Genomic DNA, 20027 nt, shown 5'->3' on the forward strand with positions numbered 1-20027 from the left:
ATTAAGTAATGTTTCATTTTGTTCGTTTCACTCTCTGGAAATGTAAAAAAAAATACTGTTTTTACTTGGAATTTGTTTTTAATCCCTGGTTTTGAACAAGCATATACATGAGATAATTTATATATGAATGCTTGAATAAACGTTTAAAATAGTGCTAGAAATTGTATAATTAAGGAAATTAGACCTAGGCATTTGAAAAGACATAGTGAAATGTGTCTAATAATTCCAAAAAGAAAAAGAAGCATTGGACATAATCAAAATATTCCAGACAGTTATTAGGAATACCATTTTCTTAACAGTTAAGATGCTGCATGTGTTTATCCAGTCTAATCGAAGTGTGCGTCTCTCCCCCGACTTTTCCAACAAAAATCCCACCCCCTCTCAGAATATACATAAAGGTGACATTATATGCGTTTAAAAGTAGCCTATTAAAATGGTACAATGGCATTGCTCTGTTCAACGTGTTGGGAAATCGTGCTTTGTGCTTTGTCCCTCGTCAGCATTTATTCAACAGTTAATAACGCTCAACATTCAAAAGTGAAATATTATTCAGCCAATAAAGTGTAGGTCTATGTCTATAGAAAATTCATAGAAAATTGTGTAGTACTATATAAATTACAAAGGTTTAATTGGCATATTTATTTCAAACGACCCGACCGACCGCGACCCGAATATCATTAAAAATATTTTTGGATGACTCGTAACCGCGTAAACTCGTAAACTTATTTGCTCTGCTTACATAGTTTACTGACACCTAATGGTTATTTACTGGTACTACTGGCTTAACAATGACACTCCCAATGGATAAGATTAGGATAATTTAATAGCATTTAATAGAGCCGTGTAATGACGTATAAATAATGAATATCAAAAAATTTCAATGAATATCAAAAAAGTTTTAATATACAACACATGACTTATTTTGGCATACAAACAACCAATTTGTAACCAAAGACTAGGCTATGTAAAATGTGAATTAACTTTTATTAGTAACTTTGGTAAGTTTCACATTTCAATTCATAAATAACATCGATGGAGGGGGGCCCAAAACAAATGCAGCCTGCCTAGTGTAGTCCATTTATTTAATCTGGCTCTGTACCTGTAACAAGCTTCAAGGAGAACACTAGAAACTCCTCTGCAACTTTAGTTGCAGCAAAAGGAACCCCAGAGGGCAACAAGACATTGCTGCTTACATTGTGCAACCTATTGTGAGAAGTAAAACAGAATTAAGAAGGGTTACTTTTGGCCAAACTTCTTAGGTAAAAGTCGTTTATACTACCTAGAATAGTGGCACTCAATTCCAACAGCTGCTGCATCAGCCCTTACAATGGGAGTTCCTACTAAAGCCTCAGGAGTATTAAGGAGGTTGAATGTGTAAGCAAGCTTATTATCCGTCATCTGAAAGCATTCCAAGTAATTCATTATTGGACAGACCTAGTTTTTACACTTAACTTCCACAGTTGACCCATATGCAGCCACAAAATGCCAGGTCAAAGATGCCATAGTAGCCTGCATTAGTTGTTTGGACTGTGTGCTTCCAGGCTCTTGAAGAAGCTTCCATGGATCTACCCCAGCAGGGCTTATTGCAGGTCTTGGAGGCCTAAAGGCAGCTGATGCCTGTGGATCTTGAAAAGATTGATGAGGAGCTAAAGCTGATGACTGTTTTTGTTGGAATCTTATTGGATCCTGGCCTTGTTGAAATCCTGACCACTGTGCCAAAGACAAATCAACTGCAATAAGCAATATCCACTCAACACTACTAAAACACATCAACCCCATTGCTGAAGAGAGGAGAGAGTGAAAAAAAAATTCTCCAGAACAACCATTGGCTTCCTGTGCTTCCTTTTTCAAGGGGAGAAAGTTAAAATGGCTCCACCCCCTTTTGACACACTTAACGATTTTCCAGACTTGTTTCATTAAAGGCATTGTAGACACCAAAAAGGTACAGCCTAGAACCAGGTGGCTCACTTGTTTTGCTTTTGGATCAGATGGTCCACTGAAGATCCAAGAAAGTACCAAAATTGTTTATTTTACAAAAAGTAAACAAACCATGGCCCAGCAATTTGCAAAATATGTTTTTGTTTTTTACATTTTTGTTGAATAGTGGTAGTTTCACCTGGCAGCCAGTAATTTGTTGTACAAAATGCCTTGGGGTTGGTACCAACTGACCCTGCATCCCACTTCACATACAGTTAGCTTTACTCTAAATATTAACATTTAAATTAATGTCCCAAATCCAAAGTACTATATGTTGAAATGAGTGTCCCATATATACTAGGATGGTCTACTCTTTCCGAGAGATATTCAAAGTGTAATGAATGTATACTGTAGATTGCTAATACTGTTCTAAAATATAAAAACAAATCAAATTAATTAAAACTTGATGCTGACAATGCATCATTTTTAATTAAAAAAGAAAAAAAGGGAGTAATATTAATGTTGATGGTCCCTTTTGAGCATTCTGTTGACACTAAGTAATGTTGCACCTACATGCCAACTAACGCTCAGAGTACTAATAGAATGCCTATTTCATATCAGCTCATTTGTTACTGTGACATTCTACTAAGTAAATTTGCAAGTACATGTCATCTTATTCTAACTAGCTACCAGTCTACTAACACTGAGAGTTAGTAGACATCTAGGTGCAGTGTTACTTATAGTCAACAGAATGTGTTAAAGGGACCATGAAAATAAGGTGAAACCAAAGTGTCAAATAAGTTTAAAGATGAAATGTTGGAAAACTACTTGTTCATGTTGTAATGTCAAACATATTAAAATTGTGATGTAATGGAGTAGTGACAGGTGTTCAGTATTGTTACATGAATCTAAAACACAATTGTTTAAGAGATAAAATTTAGGGAGGGGTCCAAATGTGAGCTTGCAATCAACTATAAGAAAAGGGAAGAATTTAAATAGACTAAGTTAGCAGAGAAGTCTGGTATCCAGGAGAGTATTTGTATCAGTACAAATTTGTATTCAGTATGTTTATTTTTTTTTACGTTCACTTTTGAAACCAAGAAATCATGACTGTTAGCAAACACCACATATTTCAGTGTCACTGGTAACTGAACTACCCATGCAATACTGCGTATCCATTAGGTGTCAGTGAAGGTGCAACTGACACCTAATGTCTAGCTTAACCTTTAAGTCCATCTTTAAAACTTAATCCTGCAAGTTACATGCAACTCAATAGGAACATCTGGCTGTTGGGGTTATTTTGGTACTAGAGGAAAATATCAAGTCAAAAGTGCCATAGGAGCCAGCATAAGCTGTTTGAGAACTTCAAGAACCTGGAAGTATTCACGGATCAAGCCCAGCAGGGCTCATTGCAGGTCTTGGAGGCCTAAAAGCAGCTGATGCCTGTGGGCGGTTGTGGCTAGAAGAGATAGCTCTGACCAGAAACTAGCCGTGAAGATTTTTTCTATCTATTAGATCGTTTTACTTACATCTAAACCTACCCCAACCCTAAACTTATCCCTTTTTTTTTTTTTTTTTTTTTTTAATAAATAGTAAAGGGCTATTGTTATACAGTGTGACAAATAACCTTAGATTGATGTGCGCCTGCACAGCAGCCAGAGCTGTATCCGTTCTAGCCTCAAGCCCTGTGGGCAGCTTGCTAAGCAGCTAAAACCAGTGTCCATGTCAGTTATTTTAGGTTTATTTTTTCCCCCAGAGATTAAAAATAAAACCTGTATCTGAGACCATTTTTTGATCCAATCTTTGGAATATGACAGTTAAATCAGGCAAAAATAATTTAACAGCACATATTGCTCTTTTGAGACATAGCAAGTCATATGCAGTAAGAGATAACCAGTTGGGGAACAAAAAATAACACACACACACACACACACACACACACACACACACACACACACACACACACACGCGCACGCACGCACGCACGCACGCACACACACACACTAAAGCCTCCCATTGAAAATTCACAAGAGCACAGGCATTTCATGGTGTAAATAACCCAGCACTATCCCCTATAAAGAACACAAGACATGCCACAGTATCCATTTCAGGTCTTTATTGGCCACTTCTTACAGTCCAGATGAGTCAGAAACTACAATGGGGCCAATGGTTGCTTTCCCTTCTGAAACAAGGCCTTGAGGGAGCGGAAGGACACCACAAGCATTGTTATGGTTTATCTATAGCAGATAAGTCAAACAGATCATAGAAGACATCTTTACCTGAATCCGATAGTGCTCGCACTTTCCTGGTGGAGCCACATATGGAATCACAGCACATGCACACCTGGTCATTGTCATCTACGGAACGCCATCTATAAAACAGCAGAGAAATGATTACCCATTTTTAATACATGTCACAGAAACTTATAATCAGGATATACCCATTGGCAAAGGAGCAAGCCTTGTTGTCTGGGCTTATGGGGGTTGATGCCATAACTGCTCTCAAAGCACATGTGATGTAGACCTACAAAAGAATTAAACGTAAACATTTTTCCCCATGCAGACGAGCAATCAGCTGTTAGTACTGAACCACTACATACCCGACCACTATTTGCTTGCTGGAATCTAAAAGCCTCCAACTGAAAGTGCAGTTTGTCGTTCTGAACTCGGTGCATAAAACTGGAAGTAGAGCCTGTAAGCTTTGCATCAACCATGCACCTGAAGTAAAGTCATGAAATTGGAGAAATAGCCCAGGTCATTCCCAGGTCGCATTGTGTGGAGTTGATGTGAGTGACGAAAGGCTGGAAAGTGTGTGCGCTTTATATGAAGATGGTCTGGGTGCGTTTTATGCAAATGACTGACCTCGTTGGAATACTTCAAATTTACTAACATCAGAACGAGGATAAGAGCAATTTCATGTGCGTATGCACATATTGTGAATTAGGTGTAAGGCTTTCACAAGAGGTTTGAATGTGCGTACAAATAGGAATCTACAATTATTACTGAATGAGGTCACATGTGAAGAAAAATAAAATAAAATCAGATTTGTCTGCAGTGTGGATGCAGCCTTCCCAGATCACTTGATCTGGGAGGCATCTGCGGTGTACATCTGCAAGATGGCAGTTTTACATATATTCTAAATCATAACCAACTTAAAGACATAATAGATTGCGGATGAGCAAACACTCTTTAAAATAAAGGCTCTGGTTACACAAGGGAGGTCAAGAAGTTAAATGCTTACACACCCATGGTTCTCAATAAAGGAATATCTTGGAGCGGAGTTCACATCAGGGACCACAGTAGCCACACAACCATCCACAAATAAGCGCAGAGAAACATGGTTGTACTGCTTTACAGAAGCTTCAACATTCAGAAACTGCCCTAGGAAGTACTGATTGGATGGCCTCTCAAACATCCAGTCATCTGCAGGTGTGAGGAAATAAGGGGTGTTAGTGACACTTTAGAGCCCATTCTAAAATACTTTAAAAACTTTACCAGTCATGAGCTTTAAGGAGAACACCAGAACTTCCTCTGCAACCTTTGTAGCAGCAAAAGGAACCCAAGAGGGCATCAAAATATTGCTGCTTACATTGTGCAACCTAAACAGAAAAATAAGACAACTCAGTAACCTGTAGTGAAACAGCTTAAACATAACTTGTTTTTTTAACCTTGAATAGTGGCACTCAATTCCAACAGCTGCTGCATCAGCTCTTACAATGGGAGTTCCTACTAAAGCCTCTGGAGTGTAAAGGAGGGTAAACTTATAGACCAGCTCACTGTCAGTCATCTGAAATCAGATTAAGCAAGAGTTGGTGCAGGAACTTGGCTTCTACCTTCAATTACTACAGTAATCAACAAACCACTCACCATCAAAGAGCTGCCACATGCCTGTAGCTCATACTCAAAGATAAGCACTTGAGCTTCTGGATCCTCCCCTACAGCTGCACAGCCTCCTAAACTGAGGAATGAAGGATTCACCAACTGACCAGTCCCAAAGAAGTCCTTTTTAACCTTCACGTGCACAAAGCTCTCCCCACATTGTGCAGCAATACTCTCTGTAGGGGTAGGTACATGCAACTCAAAAGAAACATCTGGCTGTTGGGGTTCTTCTGGTACTACAGGAAAATGCCAGGTCAAAGGTGCCATAGGAGCCTGCATTAGTTGTTTAGACTGACTACTTCCAGAATCTTGAAGTTTCCATGGATCTACCATAGCAGGGTTCATTGCAGGTCTTGGAGGCCTAAAGGCAGCTAATGCCTGTGGACCTTGGACAGCTTGCTGAGAAGCTAAAACTGGTGACTGTTGTTGTTGGAATCTTATTGGATCCTGGCCTTGTTGAAATCCTGACCACTGCGCCAAAGACAATCCAACTGCAGTAAGCAGAAAGAATCCAACACTAACAAAGTCCATCAATTGCATTTTCATAAAAGCCTGAGAACCTTAGAATGTCTGTTGTGTGCCTGCTGTGCATTTTTCTAGAGCAGGAAATTTCAGTGGCTCCACCCCTTTTGACAAGCTTAATGGTTCTCCAGACTTGCTTAATTACTTTTTCCTGCCACAAAGATCACTAAGAAGTTAACAAGACTGGCTGTAGTCAATGTCAGTTTCATTAGCAATTTTTGTTTCCCACATAGTGATTTCTTGACTATTTTAAAATAAAATGAAAAATTATTTTGATTTTGTACGTATTGCTCTTGTGAATTGTAGCAATTCATAAGCAGTGAGAGGTACCCAGTTGGTAATAAACATACATACACCACAACAATGTTTAAGTCTCATCACACAGTAAAGCCTCACAATGATAATCCACTGCCATATGAGTTCATGTGCAGTTGTTTTCAAAGACTCTGCCAACTGTCAAACAAACAAACAACAACAAAAAAAAAAAAAACACTTTCACATCCTCTACACTCTACAAAGTCTACATTTCGCTATTAAATGTCCCTGAGTTGCAGCCTTTAATATCCCATCGCTGTGGCGAAAATGAATTAGGGAAGTTAATGTGATTTTTGCATTAGCAGATTAGAAAAGTCTTTCATGCTCTCATTCCCATATTAGACCACAGCTAAGCCCGAATAGCTTTCTCTTTGTGCTTAACCTCATAATGTCAAGAGGACCAAACTCACTTTGAATGTGGTGGGTCATCTCTCTCTCTCTCTCTCTCTCTCTCTCTGTCTCTCTCTCTCTCTCTCTCTCTCTCTCTCTCTCTCCCATTTATTTTATTTTTTTTTCTGAATGAAAAAGTTTGGAAAGGAGATGAGGAGGATGATTGGGACACTGTGCAATTCTCATGCTGGTTTGATGTCACATTACTGTGTGTGTTTGTGTGCTCAAGTTCAGCAGTGTCCACATAAACTCTCTGATCATCTTTTGTATGGTCAGTTTTGCATGAACGTTTCAATTTAACATTGTATTTCGCATGGATTCTAGAAAATTCCACAAATATTAGAGAGAGAGCAGTCATTATAAAATACTGGATTTTACTTGCTCATTTGAAATAAAATTATTCAGAGTAGGTTACTTTGTAAACAGTGACTGTGACCAATTTGGCAAGTAAGTACTCTGCTGATCGGACAATACAACTTTTTTAGTGTGTGGTAAAATAATATAATATCACTGCATAAAATACATTTGATGCATGCCCTTATCACATATTGTTTGTGTTTTCATGTAAAACCTACCATCTTACTTTTTTTGCCTGTTGTTACTCATTTCACATTTTGAAAGATTAGATAATCATAACATTATTATTATTGTTATTATTATTATTATTATTATTATTATTATTATTATTTTCAGAAGGACCTAATTCAAAGTCTGTTTAATACTAGGGGTCAGAGTGAGGGTAAAAATATTAATGATTCTATATTAGGCCGATGTGTGCTAATGCAAGAAACCATGACTAACATTATAAGTTGACTTTATACAAAAAATGTATACAAAACAAAAAAATAAACACATTTATCAATGAATGACACTGATGCCGGTAACTAAAGCACTCTAACAGCCAGTAGGAACATTCTATAAACAGTCAGGACACCCTAACAGTCCCTAGAAACGGAGTAACTAAGTAACTGGTTGAAATACTCTCACAATGGGACATCTAACATGTCCTGAACTAGATCTAATGTGTCTGATGAGGTCTAATGGGTTAAGATCTGATCTAATAGAGCCTGATCAGGTTTAATGATGTTTGAAGTGGTCTTAAAGGGATTGATGAGGTCTAGTCAGATCTGATTATCAGATCTAATGGTGGTCTCATTCAGCCTGACACAAAAACACTGGCTCAACCAATGACGTTAGTTTGGGGCACTACAATTACTTATACCTTTTAGTGAAGTTAGTGGCAAATTTATATAGTATATACCATCCCTACTATTCAGCTGGCGCTGGAGTATAGCTGGGGGGAAATGTATTTGCTTTCTTTTCCATTTTTACATAATTGCCAAAACGACTCTACTTTTTTCCAGACACTCACTCTGTCCCAGAGGAGGTCGCTGGGTAACTGGGATGGTTATTGGCTTGTCCAAACACAGGCCAAGTGAGATGAAGCTGAATGCCTCAAGTCAACAACTGATTTTGCTCCTGCAAACCAGCACCGGACCTCTGAGCTGATGCAACTCTCACAGGGGAACTCTTTAATCATGGCTTTCTTCCTACACTCAGTTCAACAGAGATTAGATGACCAAATCAATTAGGTGCTGAACAAGAATGTGAGAAGCAGGGATAGAGAACGTCAGAAAGAATCCTGCTGAATCACACAGCAGATCAAATGCCACTGCCCTCTTACAGAGATCTGATGATTGTGTGACAGAGGGGAGTCTAACTAATACAAAAGATTTTGACCCTAGTGAACCCTAGACAGTGGATAAGAGACCATGGCAAAAAAGGAGAGAAACCAAGGTGTGTTGAACTAAAGATTATTGCACAGACTACTTCCTTCAACAAACACCTTCATTTCTGAAAGCCATTGACTCCACACTCCACATCCTACACCAAAAAAGGCTTGCTTATTTATTTATTTATTTTTTGAACATTGCCCTCTCTGAGACTGCAATTACAGACCTGTGACAAAAACCCATCCCTCCATGCTTTTCATTAGCTTCGCTCTCGCCCTCAGTCTCTGCAACTTTAATACACTCACTTGTGGAGACAGGCTTAAGGAAAGCTCCATCTTAGCCTTTGACTGCCGTCCCCTACACAACATTGATTGATCTGTCTTTGGGCAAGCCATGCTAGCTGTACATTCAAATCTAAAAGCAAACATTAACAGCTGTCCTCACTGCCTGGCCCCTTTTCAATGTTGTGCGGCGAGATCATTTGTCACCGGAACAGAGTAATAATGTGTTTGCCGGCACAGGGCGAGGTTGCTTCTGCATACCGCATTATAACACAGAGAGATTGCTCCCCAGAGACAAGCACGAGAATATAAATGATCAGAGCTTGATGATGGCAATGGCTCAGTTCACTATTTTCTCTCCTGAGTTTCTCAGGACACAGTTGTGCTGGACATTTGCTCAATTCTATCAAGACATTTATTCGAAACAGGGCGCTTTGTTTTTATGGCATTATATAGATGAAAAGGAACCATCTAGGCTTTTGTGGAGATGTTATCCTGAGGCAATTCACGGTACAAGAGATTTTTCACAAGGATCTGACTGAACTTGAGAAATTTGGTCATGATATTTGCTTTCCCTTTCCTCCTTTATTTTACTTTTTACATATACTTTTGAGTGAGCATTTTAATATTTACAGCACATAAATTAGTATCATAGCATCTATCTATCTATCTATCTATCTATCTATCTATCTATCTATCTATCTATCTATCTATCTATCTATCTATCTATCTATCTATCTATCTATCTATCTATCTATCTATCTATCTATCTATCTATCTATCATCTATCTATCAGTATGGCAAAGTTTGGGGTTAGTAACATTTTAAATCAAAGTGATCTCTCTGTTTTAACCATTCAAAAGATTATGAAAGCAATCCCAGTTCTGCACATAAACGTAGCGCAATGTAGACTAAAAACGTATCAGAATATTTGTGTGTGTCTATGGCAGTGTTTTTCAACCACTGTGCCGCGGTACACTAGTGTGCCGTGAGAGATCGTCAGGTGTGCCGTGGGAAATAATTCAATTTCACCTAATTGGTCTAAAACATTTTTTGAAAACTAATAAGTTATTGTCTGCGAATAATATGCCATTGTCGAGTGTCTGCGTTGTCTAGTGACATCGGCAGAGTAATCATGTCATACTCTTCCATATCAATAGGTGGCAGCAGATAGGTAATTGCCTTGTATTTCGAGACGAGAATTAGTGATGCCTGGATGTGACAGGTAGCAGTGACAGTGGCATTGTGGCTAGTGAGAATACCATACAAAATCTGTGTCTGCGGGAGTCTGGGCAGTTAAACTGAGCTCGAACACCAAACAGACGACACCCAACTACAAACTAGAAGGTGAGGAGATATACCGCCTGCGGTCACCCGCGGTTACCCACGGTAACTTACGAGTCATCCAAAATATTTTTAATGATATTCGGGTCGCGGTCGGTCGGGTCGTTTGAAATAAAGATGCCAATTAAACCTTTGTAATTGATATAGTACTAGACACAATTTTCTATGAAATACATAGACCTACAATTTATTGGCTGAATATTATTTACCTTTTGAATGTTGAGCGTTATTAACTGTTGAATAAATGCTGACGCGGGACAAAATGCCCGATTTCCAACACGTTGAACTGAGCAATGCTGTACCATTTTAATAGGCTACTTTTAAACACATATAGCTCAGTAATGTTAGTTTTATGTATTTCCTGAGAGGGGTGGGATTTTTGTTGGGAAAGTCGGGGGAGAGACGCACACTTCGATTAGACTGGATAAACACATGCAGCATCTTAATTGTTAAGAAAATAGTATTCCTAATAAATGTCTCAAATATTTTGATTATGTCCAATGCTTCTCTTTCTTTTTGGAATTATTAGACACATTTTACTATGTCTTTTCAAATGCCTAGGTCTGTTTAATTTCTTTAATTATAAAATTTCTAGCACTATTTGTAAACATTTATTCAAGCAATAATATATAAATTATCTCATGTATATGCTTGTTTAAAACCAGGGATTAAAAACGAATTCCAAGTAAAAACTATATTTTTTCTTTACATTTCCAGAGAGCGAAACGAACGAAATTAAACATTAGCCTACTTAATAAATTCAAGGCAATATAATTTCCTTATTCATTTGATACAACTATTATAGCTAAACAATTAATATATGTATAAAATAATATTATTTTGTCATATTCGTGATTCCTGAATTTAAATATGAAAACTTCATTTTGAAGTGCATTCGTTATGTTTGTATAAGAAAATTCGAGAGAGAGCTGTTGAGGAAGAGCTTTGTGTGTGTCTTTCTTCAATTCCTGCCAGGATATCAGCTCTGTGTTCATCCAAACAGGCCCAGGTTGTGTTTATTTGATTCCTGTTCAAGACACTTCGATAAGAATGGCTGTATATTGTTAATATAGGCTACAGAGTTTCATTTTTTTACAGTTTTGATTGTTGGTGTGCCTTGTGATTTTTTTTCAATTAAAAATGTACCTTGGCTCAAAAAAGGTTGAAAAACACTGGTCTATGGTTCCCTGAGCAATACCGTCTTTTGTGATTGGCCATAATACCTGCAGACTGCAGCCAATAGAAATGCTTCTCTATCGGTGCTCGTCCTGCTCCTCACAACACATATTGTGAAAACAGACTGCAGTTTGTAATTTATTATAACTAACAAAGTGTAGAGACGATGTAAATAATAGATTCAGTATGCAGTGTACGAGCTTCATTCACTGAAATGCAAGTTTGGGAGATCTCGATTAACTAAGACAAGTGACAGTTTTTAATGATTATAAAGGGTGATAAAGTTTGCAAAAGTGAAATTGAATTTATACAACAGTTTTATACATTTTTTATTTTACACAAACGTTACAGGTTTTGCGGTCTTCGGAGGACCCCTCCTCCTTCAACCTGGTAGGAAGGATCCTAAGGAGGATGCAGATCCTGAATTTGGACACAGCCTCTGACAAAGCGTTGTTTCATGTATGAATGAATCTACTTTTTTTTTTTTATCGATTGAATGAATTATTCCATCACAGTGACTTTGAATTGCTACCTACTGGCGTTTCATTTAAATCGTTTAGTATATATTAAGTTTCTATATTTAAAACTTTATATTTAAAAACATTACTCTCATAACATTACTATGAAATGCATTAATGCCAGCTCTCAGTCTTGTAAATCTGTAAATATTCATTAAGGCCACATTTGTGCTTTTCTTTGCAAAGGTGAATTGTTGGTGCTGATTTCTTTTGACTGGTAACTTATTCTTCCTGACTGATTGTGTCACAAGGATGGTTGGAGACGAGCGGATCCATTTGCAGCATTTTATTCGTACAGACAAACACACAGGGGCAGGCAGAAATCGTCGTCAAACACAGGCAGAAAGGTCGGGGCTGGCAGCAAGAATCAAACACGGGAGGGAGTCCAGGAATCAAAACACGGGAAAACAAACACGGAAAGAAACGCTCAGAAATGCAGCCGGGGCAATACAAGACTACGCCCAGAGCTAAGTGTGACAGTGGCTTATATGGTGTCTGTGTGATTACCTGCAGGTGTGTGTGTGTGTGTGTGTGAGAGAATGAGCTGCAGGTGTGAGCAGTGATGGGTGCAGTGGCTTGTGGGGGATGAAGTCCATGATGTAAGGTGCAAGAGTTTGTGATCCCAGGGGGACTGAGGCTCAAATCATGACAGAGCCCCCCACCTAGGAGCGGCTTCCAGACGCTCCAAATACCTGTGTGGTAGTTCGGGATGGAGTGGGCATGGCACAGAGGCCTGAATGGAGGCCCCGGTCCATGTGCAGGTGGAGAACCAGGAGACTGAGGCGGAGCCGACGGAGGGAGAAGCCATGGTGGAGGAAGGGGTGGCTCCTGCATGGGGCTGACCGACGGAGGAGGAGCCGGCGGAGCCCGAGGCGGAACCGGAGAGGTGAAGGTCATGGGCAACACCGAGGATCCGGAGGGCCAAGGCGGAACCCAAGGCTCTGGCGACCAAGGCGGAGATGGAGGTCCGGAGGTACGCGGCGGAGCCGGAGCGACAGAGGACCGAGGCTGTGCCCACGGGAGGGAGGAGGTCCACAGAGCCGGTAGGACGGAGTGACGAGGCGCAGCCGGAGGAGTAGAGTCCAGAGGCGAAGGTGGGGTGACGACTGACCAGGGCGGAGCCAGAGGGACGATGGAGCCCGGTGGAGCTGGTGGGCCGACGGCCGACGGCGGAGACGAGGGAGCAGAGAGCCGGGGTGGAGCCGCAGGGTCGGAGGGCCGAGGCGGAGTCCAGGACTCTGAGGCTGGAGGCGATGGTGAGGGATCCTCTAGCCAGGGCACCGATGGAGACTGGCAGTCCCATGGCAAGTCCTCTGCACCGAAGGTGGGTTGAGGGTGAGCAGAGGGACTGTCAGGAGACAGAGGTGGTGGGACTGGAGCAGTAGGGAGGGTGGGTGGGAAACTCAACAGTCCATACACGGCCTCCGTAGCTCGAATGAGGAAAATATACAGTCCATAAATGGCCTCCGTGGCCTGAACCGGGCAGACAGGAATCTCAGGACGGCTGGACGGAACCAGCGGAGGCTCTGGAAGGCTGGGCGGTACTAGCGGAGGCTCTGGAAGGCTGGGCTGAACCAGCGGAGGCTCTGGAAGGCTGGGCGGAACCAGCGGAGACTCTGGGACGGCGGCCATCTTGCGAACAGGCTCTGGAAGGGCGGCCATCTTGCGTACAGACTCTAGAAGGGAGGCCATTTTGTGAACAGACTCTAGAAGGGAGGCCATCTTGCGTGTAGACTCTGGAAAGGCAGCCATCTTGTGAACTGACTCAGGAAGGGCGGCCATCTTGTGAACAGGCTCTGGAAGGGTGTTTACTGTGGGAACATTGTTGTCTTCTTTGATTCCCACAGTAAAGGGTGAGCCATTCATTTGCAGAGCAATGTCCACGTAAGTTTGTAAAGTCCAGCTAGGTTCGAAGTACGTGGGCATCAGTGAAGCCAATGGCTCTAAGAGTCCTCCACGAAAAAAAATCATCAGGCATACATCATCCATAGAAGTCTGCTTAGCCAATTCCACAAAGTCCATAGCATAATCCTCAATAGACCGCTCACCCTGCTTGAGACGCATGATCTGTACAGTGGGGTTCGTGCTGGAACCGGATGACACCATACTAGCTGCTGGATCCTTGTAGCGGCGAAGTCTTCTGTCACAAGGATGGTTGGAGACGAGCGGATCCATTTGCAGCATTTTATTTGTACAGACAAACACACAGGGGCAGGCAGAAATCGTCGTCAAACACAGGCAGAAAGGTCGGGGCTGGCAGCAAGAATCAAACACGGGAGGGAGTCCAGGAATCAAAACACGGGAAGAAACGCTCAGAAATGCAGCCGGGGCAATACAAGACTTCGCCCAGAGCTAAGTGTGACAGTGGCTTATATGGTGTCTGTGTGATTAACTGCAGGTGTGTGTGTGTGTGTGTGTGTGTGTGTGTGTGTGTGTGTGTGTGTGTGTGAGAATGAGCTGCAGGTGTGAGCAGTGATGGGTGCAGTGGCTTGTGGGGGATGAAGTCCATGATGTAAGGTGCAAGAGTTTGTGATCCCAGGGGGACTGAGGCTCAAATCATGACAGATTGTATCATAATATTTTAATTTATTGTTAAAAAAAAGTTTTTTTTTGTCTTAAACCATAGAACTTTTATTTTGGCGGAAAACTGCAAGGAAACTCCGCTTCTTCTTCTTCTTCGAAAAGATTCCCATCGCTGCACTTCACTCTCGCAGCTCATCAGGTTATGTATTTATATAATTATGACGCAATCTTTGTGATTTGATAATCAGGCTAAACCATATTACGTTCTTAGACATTGTTAGAATTAAGGAAGTCTTATCGTCCAACTGTCGAGTTACTGTTTCATATTTTCGCAAACGATGAGTTTTTTACTCGCATTTGACTTGCCGAGTGTTTATTTTTATATATAAATCAGGGCCCGTATCCCTAAAGAATTTTTGTGCAAAAAGTGGCTCCTAGCGGCCAAATTCTAAGAAAATTCTCAGAGTCATGACGTTTTCTTAGAATTTCCCCTAAAAGTGACACGAAAATCCCAGTTGATATAAAAGCTATTCCTCAAGATTCCTAGCGCTTAAAAGGGCTCCTAAGGCGAGATCGTCTCAGGTTACGTATGTAACCCTGGTTCCCTGAGGGAACGAGACACTGCGTCCTGAGACACTTTGGGGAACGCCATTGGCGGGCCGCACTCTGAGTCATAGTCCAACGTACAATGAGAAACGGGAGTGACGTCACAGGCGCGGTGACGTCATCGACCAGGAAGTATAAAAGCACGTGCGTTTGAAGCTGGCGTCAGCTCATAGGAATGAAGCGAGCGCAGCAGGGATGCGGGAATTATGGTCCGAGACGCAGTGTCTCGTTCCCTCAGGGAACCAGGGTTACATACGTAACCTGAGACGTTCCCTTCCGGGAACTCTACACTGCGTCCTGAGACACTTTGGGGAACGAGGTATCAACGCCCCCATAATTTCCGAGCCCTGCCTAGTGTCTGCTAGGACAAGGGTGGAAAAAGGTAGTGTCTGGTAACAAACCTCAGCCTGGGGAACTTGCCAGGGCATGGGTGGTAATACATCTCTGACTGTGGAGCCCACCAGATCAGAGGGAAGAGAGTACCTCGGCCCTCGAGCCCACGAGGTCATGTCGTCCTTCGTCTGGTCTCGCAAGACCGAGAAGGGAAAGTGTCTAGAATACTCACCTGATGAGACACTGTGGTAACTCCGCCTGGTGATCTTGCCACGACGCGAGTGGTAATACATCTCTGTCTGTGACGCATCACCAGACAAGAGGGATAATGAGCCTCGGCCCTCAGGCACTCGAGGAGAAATGGTGGTCCTTTGTCTGCATTACAGCCAGTACAAGAGGGACTCGAGAAGTGTCTGGTAAAGCTTGCCAGGACACTGGAATTCATCTCTGTCTGTGATCAGTCACCAGACAAGAGGGATAAATAAACCTCGGCCCTCAGGCACACGAGGAGAGATAGTGGTCCTTTGTCTGCATTACAGCCAGTACAAGAGGGACGCAAGAAGTGCCTGGTGAACTTGCCAGGGCACTGGAATTCATCACTGTCTGTGATCCACCACCAGACAAGAGGGATTCCTGAGCCTCGGCCCTCGGGCACACGAGGATAGAGTTCTCAACCGCTGCCTGTCATGAGACCAGCGCAGGGGGAGAAATGCTCCTCGGCCCTCAGGCACGCGAGGAGAGATAGTGGTCCTTTGTCTGCATTACAGCCAGTACAAGAGGGACACAAGAAGTGCCTGGTGATCTTGCCAGGGCACTGGAATTCATCTCTGTCTGTGATCAGCCACCAGACAAGAGGGATAAATAGACCTCGGCCCTCAGGCACACGAGGATAGGGGTCTCAACCGCTGCCTGTCATATGACCAGCGCAGGGGGAGAAGTGCTCCTCGGCCCTCAGGCACACGAGGAGAAGTGGTAGTCCATTGTCTGCGTTACAGCCAGTACAAGAGGGACATAAGGAGTGCCTGGTGATCTTGCCAGGGCACTGGAATTCATCTCTGTCTGTGATCAACCATCAGACACGAGGAATACAGGCCTCGGCCCTCGGGCACACGAGGCAGGATAACACACCACCTGCCTGGGAGGTGCCAGGCCAAGATGGTGGGGATACATCTCCTGTCTGGGGACCTGCCAGACCAGGAGGAACAATTATTGAGGAGAATCATACGCCTTTGTCTGGGGAAATTGCCAGAGCGAAAGGGGTAGAATCTCTTTTCCTTGTTAGAAGGAAAGCGCCTTTTGACCTCTTGAGCCTAGCCTTTTTGCTAGGGCTGAAAGATGACTGAGCCCGGAGTGGCTCTGAGGTCTAGTTCGTAGAATCTGACGAACGTTAGAGGTGAGGACCAACCCGCCGCACTGCAGATGTCCTGGATCGGGACACCTGCCATCAGAGCTTTGGAGGCTGCAACGCCTCGAGTTGAGTGAGCCTTGACTCCCATCGGGGATGGGAGACCAGAGGACTCGTATGCAGTAGAGATGGCATCGACGATCCACTTACTGATAGTAGGCTTGGAAGCCGGGCACCCCCTCTTAGGGGGGCCGTAACAGACAAACAATTGCTCTGATTTACGCCACAGGGCAGCTCTGTGGACATAAGTGTCTAGTGCTCTTACTGGACACATCAAGTTATACTTCCTCTGGTCGTGCTCCACGAATGGAGGAGGATAAAACGCTAGCAGCGTTATTGGCTGTGGTGTTACTGAGGGGACCTTGGGTGTGTACCCAGCTCTTGGGTAGAGGAATGCTTTGGCCAACCCTGGGGCAAAGTCAATATAAGAAGGGGCCACTGAAAGGGCCTGCAGGTCCCCGACTCTCTTAAGAGATGTTAGCGCCAACAGCAGTGCTGTTTTTAGGGTAAGCATCCGATCGGAGGCCTCCTCCAGAGGCTCGAAGGGAGGTTTACACAGCGCCTCCAACACCACAGCTAAGTCCCATGTAGGGACTCTCGGTCTTGCACGAGGCCTCAGCCTGAGTGCACCGCGGAGGAAACGTGAGACCAGGGTTTTTTTGCCCACTGAAAGGCCGCCCTGAAGGGCGTGGTAAGCCGATATAGCCGCCACGTACACCTTCAAGGTGGAGTGAGCTAACCCAGTGGACAAACGAGTTTGCAGGAACTCCAGCACTGTACCAACCGGGCAGTGGACTGGGTCTAGACGGCGTTCATGACACCATGACGCAAACAGGTTCCACTTTAGGCCATAAAGTTTCCTCGTAGAGGGAGCTCTGGATTGAAGGATGGTCTCAACAACCTCAGTTGAGAGACCAGCTTCTATGAGTTGTGCCCCCTCAGGGGCCACACCCATAACTTCCACTTCTCTGGGTGGGGGTGGCAGATTGCGCCCCCAGCCTGAGAAAGAAGGTCCCTCCTGACAGGAATCTCCCATGGAGAGCCGTCGAGGAGGGCGATTATATCCGAGAACCATACTCGGGCCGGCCAGTACGGGGCTACTAGCAGCAGCCGTACTCCGTACCGGCGTACTCTTTCCAGAACTCCCGGGAGCAGAGCGATCGGGGGAAAAGCGTACAGACGAAGCCTCGGCCACGTCTGTACCATGGCATCCAGTCCGAGAGGAGCTGGAGGAACTAGAGAGTACCAAAGGGGACATTGCGATGTCTCCTGAGTTGCAAAGAGGTCCACTTGGGCTTGACCAAAGACTCTCCATATCTGCTTCACCACCTCGGGGTGAAGCATCCATTCCCCGGGCCTCGGCCCCTGCCTCGACAGGACGTCTGCTCCCACATTGAGACATCCAGGAATGTGAACTGCTCTCAATGAGAGAAGCTTCCCTTGTGACCACAAGATGATCTGGTACGCCAGCTTGTATAGGGGGCGTGAACGCAGACATCCGTGGTGGTTTATGTAGTAGACCACCGCAGTGTTGTCTGTGCGGACCAGCACGTGACGGTTTCTTAGGTCTGGAAGGAAATGCTTCAGAGCCAGGAACACTGCCAGCATTTCTAGGCAATTTATGTGCCAAGAGTGATGCCGGTCGTTCTATAGGCCTTGGGCGGAGCGGCCACTCATGACCGCTCCCCACCCGGTGAGGGATGCATCTGTCGCTAGCGTGACGCGGCGGCAAGGAGCTCCCAGCACTGGACCTTGTGATAGGAACCAGGGCTTTTTCCACATGACTAAGGCACGTAGGCAGCGCCGCGTGACCTTGATCTTGCGGAATGGGTTCCCCCTCGGGGAAAACCCTTTGGTTTTGAGCCACCACTGCAGTGGTCTCATGTACAGCAGTCCAAGAGGTATCACGTTGGATGCAGCTGCCATAAGACCTAACAGTACTTGGAACTGTTTGACAGTGAGTAGCAGGCCTAGCTTGACCGCATTTGCTGCAGTAAGGATCGACTCGATCCGAGCAGGTGACAATCGTGCCTGCATCGTGGTCGAATCCCAGATTACACCTAGATAAGTGGTTCTCTGTAATGGAGACAGCACACTTTTCTTGGCATTGAGTCTCAACCCCAGCTTTTTCATGTGAGCAAGAACAACATCTCGATGTTGAGCCGCTAACTGTTCTGAACTGGCTAGGATGAGCCAGTCGTCTATGTAGTTGAGTATGCGGATGCCCTGGAGTCGCAGTGGAGCCAGAGCAGCATCCACACACTTCGTGAAAGTTCGGGGTGAGAGCGCTAGGCCGAACGGAAGAACTCTGTATTGGTAAGCTTTGCCCCTGAAAGCGAACCTGAGAAACTTCCGGTGTTGAGGAAGGATGGAGACGTGAAAGTACGCGTCTTTCAGATCTATCGTGACAAACCAGTCCTCGGACCTGATTTGAGACACGACCTGTCTGACAGTCAACATTTTGAACTTCAGTTTTCTGACTGAGAGGTTTTGCTGTCTGAGATCTAAAATGGGCCGCAGGCCCCCATCCTTCTTGGGAACAATGAAGTACCGGCTGTAGAACCCGGATTCTCTGTGTTGAGGAGGGACCACCTCGATGGCCTCCTTCCTCAGGAGAGTATTTACTTCCTGTTCCAATACCAGAGCCTGCTCGGGGCCTACCAGAGTAGGAAATACCCCGCTGAAAGGTGGCGGCTTGGCGCCGAATTGAATGCAATAGCCTTTCTCTACAGTATGCAGGACCCACATAGAAATATTTGGCAGTAGTTTCCACGCTGCCAGAAATTCTACTAAGGGAACCAACCTCTCGAGGCTGGTTTCTGGATTTATTTGAAGAGCTACCTCGGTGACCTGTAACAGCGAGCTGGCAGGATGCACCTGAAGTAAGCGCTCTGGAAACCCCCGTGGGGGTGGCGAACTCTCTGGTTCCACTACGCTTCCGGTCGGAGAGACCAGAGAATGATGTTCGCGGGAGACTGCAGCGCCCTGTAACACCGGCAGGGTTAGCTGACGAATCTCCTGAGGGCCCCGAAGAGAGGTGGTCACCGTACTCCTCAGAGGCGGTGAAGCACCTAGCTCTTCGAGAG

General features: G+C 44.0%; 1 protein-coding gene across 1 annotated transcript in view; it reads right to left on the reverse strand.

Moving 5' to 3' along the window:
* LOC141348424 (zona pellucida sperm-binding protein 3-like) overlaps nt 1–13248 on the reverse strand; it is a gene marked incomplete at its 5' end in the record, with an annotated part of 15754 nt that extends 2506 nt beyond the window's left edge. The window contains 7 exons of the mRNA XM_073852734.1: nt 4358–4440; nt 4517–4634; nt 5162–5339; nt 5412–5515; nt 5585–5703; nt 5784–5971; nt 13179–13248. Of these exons, the coding sequence (XP_073708835.1) occupies nt 4358–4440; nt 4517–4634; nt 5162–5339; nt 5412–5515; nt 5585–5703; nt 5784–5971; nt 13179–13248 (860 nt within the window). The remainder of the gene's footprint in view (nt 1–4357; nt 4441–4516; nt 4635–5161; nt 5340–5411; nt 5516–5584; nt 5704–5783; nt 5972–13178) is intronic.
* Between the last annotated feature and the right edge of the window lie 6779 nt (nt 13249–20027).

This window comes from Garra rufa, chromosome 13 (assembly GCF_049309525.1).
Source record: "Garra rufa chromosome 13, GarRuf1.0, whole genome shotgun sequence".
Lineage (NCBI taxonomy): Eukaryota > Metazoa > Chordata > Actinopteri > Cypriniformes > Cyprinidae > Garra > Garra rufa.